Here is a 13,594-nt window from a genome sequence, read left to right as displayed (position 1 = left end):
TATAATTTGTGCAAATGTATTAGGGCCGCATCTAATGAAACGTTAGTTTGGAGATGACATTTGAAGGAGAGGCTCAAAGGTCTTCTGTCAGGTAACAGGATTTTTCTAAAAGAGACGGTCGCTGACATCAGAACACACTCAGATCTATTTTAAGAGCTGTTTAACTACCAGATCTCAATACCATCTTTATACTGCGTTTTCTACAGCTGCTGCAGTCTAATAAAAGTGAGTAATCTGCAGTGAGGCAAAGAGAGCGAGGAAAAATTAAAATAGGGGGTTGTGAAAAGATGCCTACTGAAAAGAGCAAGAGGCTCAAAAAGATGAGAGAGAAAAAACAGCTCCAGGGCTTTAAAACTGAAGAAAATTGTTAGGCCACGGCATAAACGTGTCAGGAGTTCATGAAAACAAAAAGGCCTGTATTGTACTGTCTGTTTTGGGGAGCATCCTGTCAGCAGAGATGGGGGGGGTGGAGTTTCCATGAATCCCCCTTCCCCATTGCAGACCCCATCCTACACTTTGGCCCTTATGCTATTCATGAGGATCCTCCCTCAACCTCATAATGATGATGATGATGATAATGATGATACTGGATTTATATCCCGCCTTCCACTCAGAATGGCTCACAATCTCCCTTATCTTCCTCCCCCAATACAGACACCCTATGAGGTGGGTGAGGCTGAGAGAGTTCTCCCAGAAGCTGCCCTTTCAAGGACAACTCTGAGAGAGCTCTGGCTGAACCAAGGCCATTCCAGCAGCTGAAATTTGAGGCGTGGGGAATCAAACCCGATTCTCCCAGATAAGAGTCCACACATTTAACCACTACACCAGGGATGGCTAACGGTAGCTCTCCAGATGTTTTTTTTGCCTACAACTCCCATCAGCCTCAGCCATTGGCCATGCTGGCTGGGGCTGATGGGAGTTGTAGGCAAAAAAAAATATGGAGAGCTACCATTGGCTACCCCTGCACTACACCAAACCAATAAACATATTGGAAGTCTCAGTGTGGTACAGCGGGAGAGATTCCTCCACCAGCTCTACTCCCATGTCTTGTGGAATAAAAGCCACTGCGTTCTCAATAGAGAGTTTATGGACATGAAGTTCAGAATTGCACTGCAGTATCTATGGAAAAGAGATGTATCCTGCCAGTAAGCACTGTTCCTCAGAAACAGTATGTTCCAATGACATCAATGAGATTTCTTTTCTGCAAGCAATTTTAACATTTTAATCAGTGTAAAATTTAACAAAATGTAGAACAAATACTTCTTCAGCAAGAGTTCCATTTTTGAAAATGCACTGCTAAATTCGGAACGACAAAGTTAAAAACCTGAAGAAGAGGAACGTTTTGGCCAGATGCGTCCCCATACGACAAAACGTGAAATGGTCCCAATTCAGCAGTCAAGGATACCCCAAAATGTCAACAGACACGGAAGGATAGAAGTGTTGCTTTGCTAAAGGCTAGCATCTTTACTGTGGCAGCCTTCATTTATTTACTCTATTTATAGTAAACCAGGGGTGGCCAAACTGTGGCTCGGGAGCCACATGTGGCTCTTGCACACTTATTGCGCGGCTCTTGAAGCTCCCACCACCCCGTTGGCTGACTTCGAAAAGGCATTTCTCTCTTTAAATCACTTCTCCGAGCCAAGCCAGCTGGCAGCTTGGAGAATGCATTTAAAGTTGCTTTCTTTCCACCTCTCCTTCCTCTCATCTATTTGCCTGCCTGCCTTCCTGTCTTGTGCCTCTCAAACATCTGACATTTATTCTATGTGGCTCTTACATTAAGCAAGTTTGGCCACCCCCATACTAGACTCTTCTATCCAATGGAGAACCAGAGTGGCTTATGTCTTTCTCCTCTCCTGCACCGTATCCTCACAAGAACCCTTCATTATTTATACATTTTTATTTACTAGGCCTCCCGTTCCCTGAAAACAGGTCTCAGGGCAGCTTACATAAGTTTGCTAAAATACAATACTTAATATTCAAATACGTTAAAACAATTCATCAAAAATCAATACTAAGCAATACCATCTCCTGTGTCCAAGATGATGGATAATTTTGCTATCCACCAGACCCCTGGGTGGAGAGGATATGGAGAAAAAGGGAGAGATGGGAGTATGAGAGTTGCTGTCCTCAACCAAACGCCTGGCAGAACATCCCTGCCTTGCAAGCCCTAGGAAAAGGCAATAAATCCTGTAGGACATGGATGTTCTCTGGCAGAGAGTTCCACCAGGTGGGGGCCAGGGCCAAAAAGGCTCTGACCTTCCTTTGAAGTAGGTCAGGCTGAGTGTGTGACTGGCCCAAGATCCCCAGCAGGCTTCGACAGTAGAGTAGGGATTTGAACCCGGGTGCCTCAGATCTTAGTCTGACACTATAGTCAGGATGCCACGCTGGCACAGACCTGACACAAGGCCCAAGGGAACAGCAAGTGCTCTCATGCAACCCCCACTGAACTGATCAGAAGTACAGGGAAATACTTCTGAGCAAAATCCCTATTTTCTCCATTGGCTGAGGCTCCTCCCTTGGGGAGGAAAGGGGAAAAGGCAGAGCTTGCTTTTCCAGGCTCTCTCAATTGCACATCAGAGCTACTTAGCCAAATCTCTTTTCCTTCTATTGTCTGAGGCGCCTTTCCCCCCAAGTTCCCTGGGGAAAGAAGGAAAGAGTCACAGCTTCATTTGCCCAGTTCCCTGGATCCCATGGGAGAGATACAAAGAAAGCACCTTTAAGACCAATGAGTGCTAGCATTTAAAGCATGTTTTAAGTTTTGTTTTTAAAAAAATCTTTAATTGTGTTTGTCTGTGTCCTTTATAAAGTTTGTATCTCTGCTACCTAATCTTACACACAAGGCCCAGCCCAACATGGCCCAGCCCAACAAGGTCTCATTTATGTCAGATCTATCCCTCATAACAAATGAGTTCAACACCCCTGGGTTACACAGTGTCAGAGACTAGGATCTGGGGTGACCAGGTTAGAATCCCCTCTTCCACATGGGAAGCCCACTAAGGGACCTTGAGCCCACCACAATCTGTCAGCCTAACCAACCCTCACAAGGAGGTTGTTGCGAGCGTTAAGTGCAGGAGAGGGAACAATGTGAAAAGCCCCTGAGCAGGAAGAAAAAAGGGATATAAATAATAAAAAGACAGAAGACTGCACTTCAGATTAATTAATAGGGGAAGGAGAAAATCCAAGTTTTCCATTACAATAGAAGCAAAATGCCTTGAAGGAAAAGAGAAGGGAAACAATAAGAAAAAAAGATGAAGGTCTACTAGGGCTGTCAACTTCCAGGAGGGGCCTGGAGATCTAGAATTACAACTGATCTCTAGAGACCAGTTCTTTTTTTTTTTGGGGGGGGGGGGAGAATGGCTATTCTGGAGAGTGGACTCTGTGAAGCATTAAACCCTCCCACGGGGCTTTCTTTTTTGTTTAAAGAAAAAGCCCAGCAGGAACTCATTTGCATATTAGGCCACACCCCCTGATGCCAAGCCAGCCTGAACTGCATTCCTGTTCAAAAAAAGTCCTGCCCTGCTGTGGTTCCTTCCAGTGTTCCCTCTAAGTTGAGTTAGTGTGAGCTAGCTCACAATTTTTTAGCCTCCGACTCACACATCTTGGTCTTAGCTCAGGAAAAATGGCCCCAGAGCAAACGCAGTAGCTCACAACGTTAATGCCAACAGCTCACAAAGTAAAAATTTTACTCACAAAACTCCGCAGCTTAGAGCAGGGGTGTCAAACTCATTTGTTATGAGGGCCGGATCTGACCTTGTTGGGCCAGGCCACGTGTGTACCTATTTAAGATTAGGTAGCAGAGATAAACTTCATAAAGGACACAGACAAACACAAAAATATGTTTTAAAAAACTTAAAAAGGTAAAGGTAGTCCCCTATGCAACTACCAGTAGTTTTCGACTCTGGGATGACGTTGCTTTCACAAAGTTTTCATGGCAGACTTTTTATGGGGTGGTTTGCCATTGCCTTCCCTATTAAAAAACTTAAAACATATTTAAAACGTTAGCACACCTTGGTCTTAAAGATGCTTTCTTTGTATTTCACCCATGGGATCCAGGAAACTGAGCAACGGAAGCTCTAGCTCTTTCCTTCCTTCCTCAGGAGACTGCGGGAAGGAGCCTCAGCCAATAGAAGGAAGAGAGGCTTGGCTCAGTAGCTCTGCTGTATGATTGAGAGAGCTTGGCAAAGCAAGCTATCCCTCGCCCCCTTCTGCCCCAAGGGAGGAACCTCAGCTAATGGAGAAAATAGAGGCTTTGCTCTGTAGCTCCTGTGCAATTGAGCAAACCTGGCAAAAGCAAGCTGTGATACAGAAGGAAGCAAAAGAGAAGGAGAAGGAAGCGGATGACAGCCAGTTGCTTGGGAGCCTGATAGGAGCTCTCCGGGGGGCCTAATTCAGCCCCCAGGTAGCATGTTTGATACCCCTGGCTTAGAGGGAGTAGTGGTTCCGTCCCCTCCCCAGCCCTCCTTCCTGCCCTGCACCAGCTCCAAATTTCCTGTATTTTCTGAAACCAGAGCCAGCAGCCCTGGCCTAACGCAAGCAAAGGATTTGTGCGTCAATTCACATTTAACGTCCACGCTAAAGAGCAGCAGAATGGCTAACAACTTAAGCACTGAAGGCAAGATCTTAAAGCATAATGGGCATGCATTTCCAACAGAGAAATGTATAAAATTACCCTGTTTGTGGGCATTTGTGCACTGAACTGATTGATGTTTGACTTCAGAGGTCACCTAAAGGTGCTTCCTTCTGACAAAGCTCAGCCCCTGGGGGCATCGTTTGAACATTAATGGCCTGGTTTTCGGGCCTCACTGTCAGTAGGAACTCCAGTTGCTCAACAGTCTGGCAAACGAGGCCAGGCCACGCATTACTTCAGAAAAATGTCACAAGCGGTAAAGACCATAATTGATTAGCGCAAGACTATCCTTTTGTAGGGAGGGGAGGGACTAACATTTTGGTTATTTTTTTAAGTTACATGATACTATATTATCTTGAAGAATGGTATGAGTCATTATTTCCTTTGGATAATTTAAAAAAAAAAAGAACATCGACCAACCTTTTGATTTTCCTTTATTTCTTTCCGCATTTGCAGGTTTGCCAGCACTCTGCTCAGGGATCTGAAGGGGAAAAAATGCCTGACATCACTAAAAAATGGTTCTGCCTTTGAAAATTCCCCCCCCTTTATCTTGTGGGAGGGAATAAACAGATGGAGTTTTGATGCATATTGTGGGGGCATGACAACTTTGTTGATGCTGTTGGGAAACAAATTTGCCAGTACTCCAGCCAGCTTGGTGTAGCGGTTAAGAGCGGTGGATTCTAACCTGGAGAACCGGGTTTGATTCCCCACTCCTCCTTCACATGAAGCCTGATGGGTGACCTTGGGCCAGTCCCAGTTCTCTCAGAGCTCTCTCAGCCTCACCTACCAAACAAGGTGCCCGTTGCAGGGAGAGGAAGGAAGTTGATTGTAAGCCACTCCAGCACTCTGTTGGGTAGTGAAAGGCGGGATTTAAAACCAACTCTTCTTCTAGAAGGTTGCACAGATTCCCCCCAATTCTCCTAATGAGGCTCGTGCTAGGATTTTGAAGGTGAACTCTATGGCACTGTACCCCCACTGAAGTCCCTCCAATCCCCTCCTCAGGCTCCACCTCCCAAAGCTCCAGGTATTTCCCAGCCCAGCCCTGGGAAGATGGCAATGGGCAAAGCACTTCTGCTCATCTCCTGACTGGGACGCCTCACAAAATGGGGTCACCTTGAGTTGTTTACAATTCAATGGCACATCCTTCTTTTTGTACTTGGTGCTGTGAGATACTTCTGATTTTTACAAGAGTTGGGTCTGACCTGTGACAGAGAAATTGCCTTTTTTCTTTGTAAGGTACAACAGAGAGCAGCTAAATTTCAGGAATGTAGAGCAGGGGTGGCCAACGGCAGCTCTCCGGATGTTTTTTGCCTACAACTCCCAGCAGCCCCAGACTGCATGGCCAATGGCTGGGGCTGATGGGAGTTGTAGGCAAAAAACATCTGGAGAGCTACCGTTGGCCACCCCTGATGTAGAGAATAGGTTGGTTGTATTTTTTTAAGTAAAGGAGGCAATGGCCAAATCCTAAGCTTGCATTTCAGTGGTACCACAGCAAGAAAATGACCACACGAGGGGAAGAGCTCACATGACAGAAGGGGGAAAAATCCTCCACATAAAGCACTAGATGGCAGGAACTTCTCCTGGATTTTTTACATCTCTTTCCAGATGGAAGGAAGTTTTTTGTCAAAGTACATTTTACCACCTGAGCTTTCACCTTCAGTCTACAATGGAAAAGACGAGGATTTGCATTTTCCCTTCCTTGCCCATCTCACTGCAGGGAGAAGTACTAACCAAATAGCAGGCCCAGTAATTAATACAAGATCTCTCCAGAACTTGGAAAATTAAACCCTCCATTCTGTACACAGGAGCAGGTGAGGGAGAGAATGTGCAAACCAGAGGTACACTCATGATTTTCTCTTATGGAAAAATAACATTATTAAGTGGCAGTGTGTCTGGGAAAACGCTGCTGCCTTCTGAGCCTCTACAGCAGGGATGTTAAACTCATTTGTTATGAGGGCTTGATCTGACCTGCACTATGAACCCACCCGCCTTTGTTATACAGTACTGTGTCGTGTTGCTGTTTTAATTGTATTTATTGGTTTTATTGTATGTGACTGGTTTTATCTGGATGTAATCCACCCTGAGCCCATCTGGAAAAGGGTGGAATATAAATTTACCAAAATAAATAAATGAGACCTTGCCATGTGTCATAAAATGCAATGCCAGGTAGCGGGGATACAAACTTTATAAAGGACACAGACAGAAACAATTAAAGATGTCTTTAAAAAATACTAAAATAAAACATGCTTAAAGCATTAGCACTCTTGCAATATTGTGGTCAGTATCAAATCAAACTGTGTCTCCCCCTCTTGCTCCCCAGAAGAGGAGCCTCGGCCAATGTAGCTCCTATACAATTGAGAAATCCTGGCAAAGCAAGCTGTGACACAGAAAGAAGAGAAAGGGAGAAGGAAGCAGACTTGCTCACAGGCCTGATAGGAGCCCTCCGGGGACCTGATCCAGCCCACGGGCCGCACATTTGACACCTCTGATCTACAGACAATTTCTGAAATTTAAAAGAACCTTCCTCCTGCCTCTCCTCTCTTCAAATTTCTCTTTTGATCAAAACAGAATTGATTCAAAACAAATGCCAAATTCCAAAAAAGAAGGAAATAAACAGATTCTTCCATTTCAGGGAGGAACTGGGCAAAGAGGAATAAAGAGAATTCCTCTAAGTGGGACTATTGGGTAGGGGCTTGGATCCAGGGAAACTTTTTTGCTGGAAGGAAGGACTTCTGCCCACAACAGGAATTTCTCTTTGATTTCTCTTTGTAGTTATCCTTTCATGACTTCAGCCTTTGCAGAGATTTTTTTTTTTGTAAATGTTACACACCACAGGGTGCTCAACCACTCACAATTTCTTCTTATGGAAAATTGTAGGTGGCTATGTGACAGAAATAAAATAACCTTTCTTCTTTGGTAAGGTTTGTAAACTTAAAAGAAAAAGATAAGGATTTTTTTTTAACGGCTTTGGTGGCGAAAGGTATTCTATTTAAGCATCAGTTTCAACAATAGTAACATGCAAGTGTGCAAAAAACACCCCCCAAACTCTACGCACCTAAATTACAAAGCTGTTCATATTCCAGGAGAGAAGATTATTTAAGTTTCTGCAATATGACAGGCATTACTGGTCTTTTTTTTTTTGTTAAACAGAAATTGTACATTCTTACTGCTGCCCTGTAGAATGAAAGTAAAAAGGTAAAGGTAGTCCTTGTGCAAGCCCAAGTTGTTACTGACCCCTGGGGTGACATCACATCTAGTGTTCCCTCTAAGCTGAGTTAGTTAGAGCTAGCTCACAGATTTTAAGCCTCCAGCTCTCACATTTTTGTCTTAGCTCAGGAAGGATGACCCCAGTGCATACTAATTCATGCTATAGCTCACAACTTTAATGCCAGTAGTTCACAACCTTAATGCCAGTGGCTCATAAAGTAGAATTTTTGCTCACAGGTCTCCGCAGCTTAGAGGGAACATTGATCGCATCATGAATTCTTGGCAGACTTGGGTGGTTTGCCATCGTCTTCTCCAGTCATCTACACTTTCCCCCCAGCAAGCTGGGTACTCATTTTACTGACCTTGGATGGAAGGCTGAGTCAACCTTGAGCTGGCTACCTGAACCCAGCTTCCACCAGGATCGAACCCAGGTCATGAGCAGAGCTTCGACTGCAGTACTGCAGCTTACCACTCTGCACCACAGGTACAGTATCACAAAAGCTATGACCAACTGGCCCTTACAATGTCAAAGAAGTACAGAAAGTAGGATGTGGGATTCAAGGCATGGCAAGACTGTGGCCATGGTTTATTACTTGATGGGACAGCTGGAGAAGGCATCTGGATTCTGGAAGGAAGAGCACATCACAGGGTTGTTGGGAGGGGAATATGAGATATGCAGAACTTTTTCCCCCCAGAAAAAGAAGTGCTGGAACTTTCAAGAGAGAAATGAAGGAGAACCACATGGGTGCCTCTCATGAACTTTTAAACATTTTTTGAGAATTTTGTTTCCATTAAGAGGTTCCAGAATACCATTCTGCCACATTCCCTCAGGAAAAAAAAAGCTCTGGAGTTAAGGGTTGTAAAGCAGTCTGCGATGTGGGAAGTGCTATAGAATCTGTGCAGCCACAATAGACAACGACTGGAAGTGGAGGAAATTTCATACAAGACCCAAGCTGTATAATCACTGGTAGTCATCTCTGCTGTTATGAGTCATCTCTCCTTACAAAGAGGAAGGATGACACAGACCTACCTATTACCACAACTGACTACAGCGGGGGACGTGTTCTCTAATTTGACGGTGGACTAAGAGACTTTGTGTTTTGACATCCGTATTAACAGTATTCTGCCCACTCTCACTGAACAAAGTTCAAAGGCTTCTTCCAGCCTAAAGAGCCTCCCCACAAAAAGAGTCACTTAAATTGAATGATTGAATGATTCAATTTATAAAACACCCTTCCCTGAAATGGCAGAAAGGCTTCAAAACTTTGCTCAGTGGAACAGGAGAATGCCAGAGCCACTGGATGCTCTTTCCTGTGGAATCTAGCAATACTGTGCCAGACTGGTAAATAGTCACATCCTCCATCACATGGGGCTAGCTGGAGTCATATATTTACTTACTCAGGGGTCATTTTGTAGAAAAACAGGTGGTGGAGCTCATCCAGGGATTGTTATGCAGCTGCACATACTATTCAATGGACAAGGAGGTGGAACTCTCAGAAAGGTTCAGAAGCTGTTCTCCTGTGAGCTCCCACTGAATCTGAGGCCTGTACTTACTTAATTCATATCCCACTCTTTCTCCCCAATGGGCATCCAAAATGGCTTACATCATTCTCCTCCCTTCCAGTGTTATTGTCACAACAGCCCTGTGAGGTAGGTGAGGCTGAGAGCATGTGACTGGCCCAAGGTCGCCCAGCAAGTTTCCACAGCAGGGCAGGGATTCGAACCCAGGTTTACCCAGATCATAGTCTGACACTTTAACCACTATAACACGCTAGCTGATTCCAAGGAAAACAGAAAAGCAAGCCCTTTTTTTAGAACTCATTTGCATATTAGAACTCATTTGCATATTAGGCCACACCCCCTTGACACCAAGCCAGCCAGAACTGCGTTCCTGCTCAAAAAAAGCCTGCAGAAAGGTGTTCAAAAGTTGTTTCTGTTTCCCTTTAAGGCTACAAATATCTTGGGTAGGTATATGAGGACAGGGCTTTTCTTGCAGAAAAATCCCAACAGGAACTCACTTGCATATTAGGCCACACCCCTGACACCAAAGCCAGCCGGAACTACATTCCTGTGTGTTCCTGCTCAAAGAAAGCCCTGTATGTGGGTAATCAAGATAGTAGCTTTGGGGGGCTTCTTTGTAAGGCCGTTCTAAACATTCACAAACCCCAAATCTTCATGAATGTATCAAAAGCAAACTTATCATACCTGGCCTTGATTGGGAAATTTTGTGCGATGTCCCTCATTACTTTTAATGCATTGTGAGCAGGGACAGAGAGGATCTGAGATGCTGCTTGCAGACTAATATCTGTAAGAAAATAGAGCATTGCTGAAGAACCTGGTTGATAGTGAACCCCAACTAGCATGGTTAAGCATGGTTAGGCCTTAGCCATGGTTAGGGATGGCAGGGAGGACTGTGGAGAATTTTTATTTATAATGGTCATAGACCAGCAAACAATTCATAAAAGTCCAATTCATAACCAATAAAAGGTGATATAAATATACAATAATTATTATACACTAAAATATGATACCACCTAAAACATACATAAAATACGAATACAGACTTTAAGACACTGACACTAAAGATGTAAAATTAGTGTTAAAACCAAGGATAAACTAAAAACCCTGTCTAGACCTCTTTGTTTCTTCCCTTAATAAATAAATTATTTATTCACTGCCTAAGCCAGCATTTAAAGCAGTAAAATCATACAAAATTAAAACTGATTGGGCATAAAATACTGTTATAAAACTACAAATATAACAAAACATGGCAGTTACAGATTGCCAAAGGTGTTTAGCCATTTCCTTACTGAATCATTAGAGTTTTCCTTATTCTTGTGGCAAGCCAGCCAAATTTTGCTAATTTGTATGTAACCTCAGGGTTCCTATCGCTAAGAAGATCCTTAAGGAGTTGCAATTTTTGGCTACTGGTAAAAGGTATGGCCGTGGAAAATGGAAGTACTTCTCGATGATCATTATAAGCCTCATGGTCAAATATGACATGGACTAGAGATTCAATACCATCATTGCAGCAGCGGGGACATAATCATTCTTGGAACGGCACCTTTTTGTATCTCTCCTCCACCATCACTGAAGGGAGAACATCCCACCTCATAAGAGTAAACGTTCTCCTGTATTCAATGTTTGTTAAGCAGTATAGGTAGGGCATCGGGGTCACCCTGTTGATTGCTTCTGTCAGAGCTCGCCATTTCGTTGTGCTATTGAGGTCATTTTGTCTGACAACATCCAATATTCTCTGTTTCACTATCTCCCTAGCATTATCATAAGTGAGAGAACTGAGATATTGTTTGGAAAGGCCGTAATAATGAATTCTGTCCTCTACAGCCCTAATCCATCTTGGGACCAAAGTATCTTGCAGAATTAAACTGATCAAGCCCTTAGACAAAAACATAAGTTTCAACCAGAACTGGATGGCCAGAATCCAAAGTCTCACTTCTACCGTAATCATGCCAGTTTCTATTCTAATTAATGCATTCGGAATGCCCTTGGGTACCTGGAGAACTGTTCTTAAAAATTTTGATTGAACACTCTCCAGTTTTTTGTAGTGATGTTGATTGGGGCACCAAATGTTAGCTGGCAGAAGGATTTATCCTTAAACAATCTAAGGGCCGCAATTATGCATTTACCCCCTTTGCCCCAGTAGAATTTTTGGATAGCCCCCGCACTCCTTTTGGCATTTGAGGCAATCATGTTTATATTGGTGGTTCTTCTTCCATTCGCTTGAAACATGACCCCCAGGTACTTAAAGCATGAAACTTGTTCAATGGGAATAGAATTTAAGTACCAATGGTGTGATCCGGGTGTCTTTTTGCCAAAGGCCATTACTTTGGTTTTAGCATAATTTACCTCTAGATTGTTTTCCAGGCAATATTGAGCGAAAGCTTTCAAGGCTCTTCTGAGGCCTAAGGGAGTCCTTGAAAGTAAAACAGCATCATCAGCATAAAGGAGCACCCCTATATGTTTGTTACCTAGCTTCGGTGGGTGGCATTCTGGTTTATTTATATGCGACGCCAAATCATTGATATAGAAGTTAAATAAGTAGGGGGCCAGGAGGCATCCTTGTTTAACCCCTTTGCTGGTAGAAATGGGGTCTGTCAAATAGCCTTGATGGGAATATTTGACCCGGATGGTTGTTTGATCATAAAGGGCCTGAATAAGAAATAACAGCCGTCTATCAATATTGGTGGCTCTTAATTTATCCCATAGGATGGTCCTAGAGATAGAATCAAAGGCTGACTTCAGGTCTAGAAATGCAGCATATAATGACACACTTGAGCTTGAGGAATATTTTACAATCAAGTGGTCCAACAGCATGCAGTAGTTTCATATGGCACAACCTTCTCTGAAGCCAGCCTGTTCCTCACCTAGGCAAAAATCGTTCTCAAGCCAGTCTCTACATTTCCACAGTAAGTGTCTAGCATATAGCTTGCTTGTTACGCTCAACAGGCTGATCGGCCTATAGTTGTTTGGATCTTCTTTATTACCTTTTTTATATATGGGGATGATGACAGCTGCTCCCCAGTCCTTGGGAATTTTCCCTGATTGATCAATTTGTGAAAACAAAGCTGCCAAAACTGGGGCCCACAATTCTGCATTCATTTTAAATAGGTCTGGTGGAATTAGGTTAATGGCTGGGGCTTTCCCTGGCTTCAAAGTATCAATGAGCTGCTTTACTTCTGTACACCCCACTGGAGGCCAAGTTGGTAAGTTATGAATGATATCAAAATTAAGTGGGCTTGTAATTGTTTCCCCATATACCATCGTATAATGATGTAACCAGGCATCTGGCAAAACAGGTGACCTATGTGATGGATCAGAGACTAGTTTCCAGAATAATACTGAGGGTTTTTTTCTTTAACTGTGGAGAGAGGAAAGAAAATGCAGCCTTGCAATCTATTTCGGGTATCAAGCCCATGGTAAAGGATTTGAAATACTACATTATTCCAGACACAGGGATCAGTATTCATACAGTTTTAGAAGGGCCATCATTATCTGAGTTAGTAAATAGTATGAAAACATCTCAGACAGCGAATTCATTATACAGCAGTCTCAGTGGTTTGTCAAGCTTGTTTTGAAACGGCTGACAACACAAGCTTCGTTTGGATAATCCAAAGAGCTGTCAGCTCGAGTCAGGGGTTCCCGTATCTGCATTTCCTGGTTCTCTGTTCCCTGATAAGAGCTGCTGCTGGTTTGGAGGGCAAGTGCTAATCACATTTTGCCAATAACGGATGACACAACAAACTACTGAATTCTGCCTATAAGCTTTCATGTGCATGCAGACCTCTTCAAGTATCTGAAGTGTGCATGCACGCGAAAGCTTATACCCAGATTTGCCTTCAAGGTGGCAACATAGCTACCCACCTGAGTCTATAGCAAATACACACACACAGAGGAAGAGCTGTTCAACAGTGAAATCAGCTACCGAGGAAGCTGGTGAGCTTCCCCTCGCTGACAGTGTTTAAGCTGTGGCTGGATGAACACTCGTCGGGATGCTCTAGGACAGGGGTGGCCAAACTATGGCTCAGGAGTCACATGTGGCTCTTGCACACAAATTGTGCGGCTCTCCAGGCCCCCACCACCCAGTTCTCTTTTTAAATCACTTCTCCAAGCCAAGCCAGCTGGCATTTTTATTCTATTTATTTATTTCCGTAGATTTATAGGCCGCCCTTTCCCGTAGTGGGCTCAGGGCGGCTTCCAACATAAGAAAACATCAAAGCAGTTTAAGAACAATTAAAACAG

The 13,594-nt window shown here is 43.6% G+C and overlaps 1 protein-coding gene across 2 annotated transcripts in view; it reads right to left on the bottom strand.

Annotated features, from left to right (window-relative positions):
- The window catches only part of UGGT2 (UDP-glucose glycoprotein glucosyltransferase 2), a 137,298-nt gene that overhangs the window by 91,161 nt on the left and 32,543 nt on the right, over positions 1 to 13,594 (bottom strand). For both annotated transcript variants that reach the window (XM_060233610.1, XM_060233611.1), the window contains exons 9-10: positions 10,040 to 10,139; positions 5,048 to 5,108 (exon numbers count right to left, since the gene is read on the bottom strand). In XM_060233610.1, coding sequence (XP_060089593.1) covers positions 5,048 to 5,108; positions 10,040 to 10,139 — 161 coding nt within the window. The remainder of the gene's footprint in view (positions 1 to 5,047; positions 5,109 to 10,039; positions 10,140 to 13,594) is intronic.

This window comes from Heteronotia binoei, chromosome 3, assembly GCF_032191835.1.
Source record: "Heteronotia binoei isolate CCM8104 ecotype False Entrance Well chromosome 3, APGP_CSIRO_Hbin_v1, whole genome shotgun sequence".
Classification (NCBI taxonomy): domain Eukaryota; kingdom Metazoa; phylum Chordata; class Lepidosauria; order Squamata; family Gekkonidae; genus Heteronotia; species Heteronotia binoei.
The sequence above is the reverse complement of the archived record's forward strand: the minus strand, read 5'-3'. Positions and strand labels throughout refer to the sequence as shown.